At 37.6% G+C, this 4,176-nt stretch overlaps 1 protein-coding gene across 1 annotated transcript; it reads right to left on the bottom strand.

The window, feature by feature from the left end:
- Positions 1-464: 464 nt before the first annotated feature.
- LOC135203700 (cuticle protein AM/CP1114-like) lies at positions 465-4,009 on the bottom strand. Its single transcript, XM_064233603.1, has 3 exons — positions 3,886-4,009; positions 1,924-2,132; positions 465-1,278 (listed from the first exon to the last, which is right to left on the bottom strand). Exons 1-3 carry the CDS (start codon positions 3,892-3,894, stop codon positions 1,086-1,088), a joined length of 411 nt encoding a protein of 136 aa, XP_064089673.1. The 5' UTR covers positions 3,895-4,009; the 3' UTR covers positions 465-1,085.
- Between the last annotated feature and the right edge of the window lie 167 nt (positions 4,010-4,176).

The raw sequence follows: 4,176 nt of genomic DNA, 5'->3' as shown, positions 1-4,176 counted from the left end.
GAACTGTGCAAGAAAAAGAGTCCATATTTGAGGTCACATGTCGTCAGTCAGGTCATCAGCTTTTAAACCTGAAACTATAAGAGAGAAAGAGTTGATATCTGGTGTAGAAATGTTACTAATGAAGCCAAAGTGCAGGGTCAGGTCACTGATTTTCACAAAGGCATCTTAATTTTCATTATTCAGTGACCAAGAAATCAACTACCTTCCACCTCTCTCTCTCTCTCTCTCTCTCTCTCTCTCTCTCTCTTCTCTCTCTCTCTCTCTCTCTCATAGAAGTAGTCTTTCTAGAGGTCCCATGTGAGTCCACACTTTGCTAGCAGGCGAAAAAACAAGCTGCAGATAAGTAGATAAATAAATAGATAGATAGATAGATAGATAGTTATTTAGTTAGATAGATAGATAGATAGTATACCCAAAATCCCCCATTCATACATAGAAATACCAAGAATAAATAAACAAATAAATTCTCGTAAATAATTTATTCAGTAATCAGCATCTCAATAAATACAGAAGCATTCAAACACGTTATCGTCAATGACATACGAATGAACACCAGGAAAATGAATGTATAAGACAGTTATTCACTGCTGTGGTGGGCTACCTCATGAATCACTTGGAAGACTTTGAGATGAATTGATCCAAAGTCCGGGAATTGGAAAGAGTGAGAGAAGAATAAAAAATAAGAGTTTCTTCGAGAAACTGATCTTGTGTACCTGGCTAGACTAGGTGAAGGAGACAGGGTGGCCACCCTGTCTCCTTCAGGGTTACCTGATTGTAAATTTAGATGGTAAAGCAATCATAAGATTAGAGAAAACGAGTATTTTAGGCATCAAAGAGAATATCTTTGATTGCCTCTCAAGTTAATAGCACGAAATATCTTAAAGAGTCAGAGAGATCTTCATAAATGTTTTAAGAATATTCTTAAGCAATATCTCGAAAGAACGTTATACAAAGACTTAGCAGAATATCTTTGAAATATATCAAGACATTTCTTAAACATTCGCGAAGATGATCTTAGAATTTCCAGGACATAAAAGATGGACTTTGGACAATTCAGTCAATTTAGACAATTTTGAAAGTTTTTTTTAGACGGTTGTCTTTCCCTCGCGTGCCTTGCGCTCGTCCTCGAGACGGGCGAACTCGATCTGTTCGAGGACAAACTGTGGGATGGGGTGGGGGAAGGCAGGAGCCACTGGCAGCAACGAGGACTCGGGCTGGAATCCGTTCTCATCGGCCACGAAGCTCACTGAAGCGACGGAGCCATCTTCCATCGGGAAGCTGTTGAGGGAAGGTCGAAAGTCCCGTTAGGTTTAATGAACAGATGAATCTTATTGGCTGATATATAGTGGAGATGACTTATGGTCAAGGAGGGTAGGTGTTCCAGTGGTATGAATGCAAAAGTTACCTTTGTTTAATATAATGTCAGAGCTAGCATATCAAGATGTTTAATCAATTCTAAATGGTATAGTGGAGGTGATTTATAGTCAAGGAGGGTGGACGTTCCGTTTGTATGAATGCATAGCTTGTATTTATTGTTTATGATATTATCTATGATAATTAGAAGCAAAATATGTCAAATGTATCTAACTGACTTAGTAAAAAAGTTTATTCATGTCTGTTTCAGCTCAAGAGAGTGGACTTTCCGTTGGTTTGAATGGATAAAATTTATTACTTAAGATGTCAGACCCAAAATACGTCAAACTGGATCTTACTGGCTAGTTAGTAATTCAGCTCATGTCTACTTCTGTCTATAAGGGTGGCAGTTCCGCTGGTATGAATGCATAAATAACTAATTCTGCTTATTATATCAGAGCTAGAATATATCAGGACGAATCTAAATGGCTTAACCAACTGTCTGTCTATAAGGGTGGCAGTCCCGTTGGTACGAATGCAAAAAGCGACCTTTGTTGACCCTCGTCTCACCTGAATGACCCGATACGGCTGGCACCCCCGGCAGCTCCCTCCGACCCTGATTCGGTGAACTGTATCCCGTTTCCAGACTCGAATTCGAAGTTGTGGGCGCCGTTGACTGGGTTGACCTGGTTCTGGCTAACGATGGGCACCGGTGGGGTCACGGCTTCTCCCGGCAGCTTGGCAGCCAAGGTCACGGCGAGGAGGGAGGCGAAAATGACCTTATTTGGGGAAGAGGGGGAGAGAAGGGAGGGAAAGTAAGTTAGGGCATGAATGTGTGATGATGGAGTTTTTATTATTGTTTTTATTAATGATAAATGATTTACAATCTAGCCAGAAAAACAAGTTAGAAAGAGTTTTAAAATTTAGTAAGTAATTCGAAATTTAAAACAAGTTAAAATTCAAGTTCAAATAAGTTCCAAATCCAGCAAGAATAACTTTACGCTGATAATAATAATAATAGAAAAGTGATGGACTCCTAAGGAGGCAGGATGCAACCCGGAACCCCACACTATAAATACCACCCAGTCGAATTGGAGGACTGTGATAGACCAAAAAATAAAATTTTAATAATAATAATAATAATTGCCCCGGTATTTGCTTTATTTCCTGATTCAAAAGAATGAGTTATATCTTTTCTTAATAATCATAATTATTCCTTTTGTAAAGTAATAATAATAATTATGATTATTATTATCATTATTATTATTGCCATTATTATTATTATTATAATTATAATTGTCTTAATGTTTAATAAACTCTTATCTCAAAGGAAAGTTGCATTTTTATAATAATAATTATGGAATGTTACATTTTTATTATAATTATAAGCTATTTTCTTTATAATATTAAAGAAAATTATCAGTTAATAATAATAATAATAATAATAATAATAATAATAATAATAATAATAATAATAATAATAATAATAATAATAATAATAATAATAATAATCGCTGAACAATCTAACAAGATGCACCCATGCGATTTCAAAATAGTGAGGAACATTCTCTCTTCTTCACTTTCTCCTCACACGTTTATCCTCACCCTCCGTTCTACCTCAATATCGTTCCTCCCTGTTCTTCACCTCTATTCTCTGTTCATTGTCTCAACATGTTTACGTTACATTCGCGAAGGGACTTTCTCCACTCCTGTTTGTTCGTCCGGTTGTCTAAACCACTCGAAAAGTTACGTAAGAATTTCCACGAGACTTTAAGTCAAAGTTTACAATAGTTCTGTTATCCTTCACTCAAATTTCGGTGCCTTTCTCTGCTTCATTTTGCTAGATTCCTCAAGAATTGCTGCCCGGATTCTATTGAAATTTTGACCAAAGATTCGTCTAAAGGCAAAGACATTTCCCCTAAATTTTGGTGACAATATGTTAATCTAGTCTTTCAAAAACTTCGTCTTGATTTTGTATTTTCTAATCAATAGTTGTGTTTCACAGAATTCTGTCTAGGGACAGTTTATATAAGTAGAGGCACATTGGATAGATACCTTAATTCCTTCCTGATCTTGCCCAGGCCCGAAGGAAAAAGGAATTGTGGTTAAATAAGTGTCAGGAATGACGGAGAATGAAGCTGTCTTTATACTCTTGAAAGAGTCTCAAATGTTCTAGGAGAATATCTTATTGATAACACATATCTCATAACTACATCTTTGCACAGATACCCCAATACCTTCCTTATCTTGCCCAGATCCGAGGAAAACAGGAATTGAGGTTTAAATAAGCTGTATTATATAGCTAAAAGACCCTTAAGTATCCAAAACGAGAATATATTGAAAACAAAACAGAAAATCGTTTGGCATACCCCAGTACTTTCCTCAACTTGCCCAGGGCCGAATAAAGCCGAAATTGAGGTAAAAATGGATCATGATTGACGTAAAATGAAGCTACTTCCATACACTAGAAAGACTCTTTAAGTAACAAGATACATATCACGAAACCTGGAACAATATCTAAAATCTACTCACGGCTCTCATGGTGCTTTGTAATGTCGACGTGGAAACGCTCGGTCGGTTTCTGGTGCCCAGGAAGGCCTCGCGACCTCTTTAAATACCCGACGAAGGAGAGGAAAAGCAGAAAGGGGGAGTAGGAGGTGGTGTACGGAGGGCGCTTCTTGACCCTGGTCTGATCTACTCCGGTGACCTTATGTTCCCCTAAAAGCACATTTTTTTCTCTCTCTTTCCCTTCGACGTGAGGTCTCGGGTTTTTCTTCTGTTTCTTCTTCTTCCCTCTCGTCATCGTCCTGTTTCGCGCGATAG

The sequence above is a fragment of the Macrobrachium nipponense genome, chromosome 36 (assembly GCF_015104395.2).
Source record: "Macrobrachium nipponense isolate FS-2020 chromosome 36, ASM1510439v2, whole genome shotgun sequence".
NCBI lineage: Eukaryota > Metazoa > Arthropoda > Malacostraca > Decapoda > Palaemonidae > Macrobrachium > Macrobrachium nipponense.
Note: the sequence above shows the minus strand (reverse complement) of the source record. Positions and strands in the feature narration are given on the sequence as shown.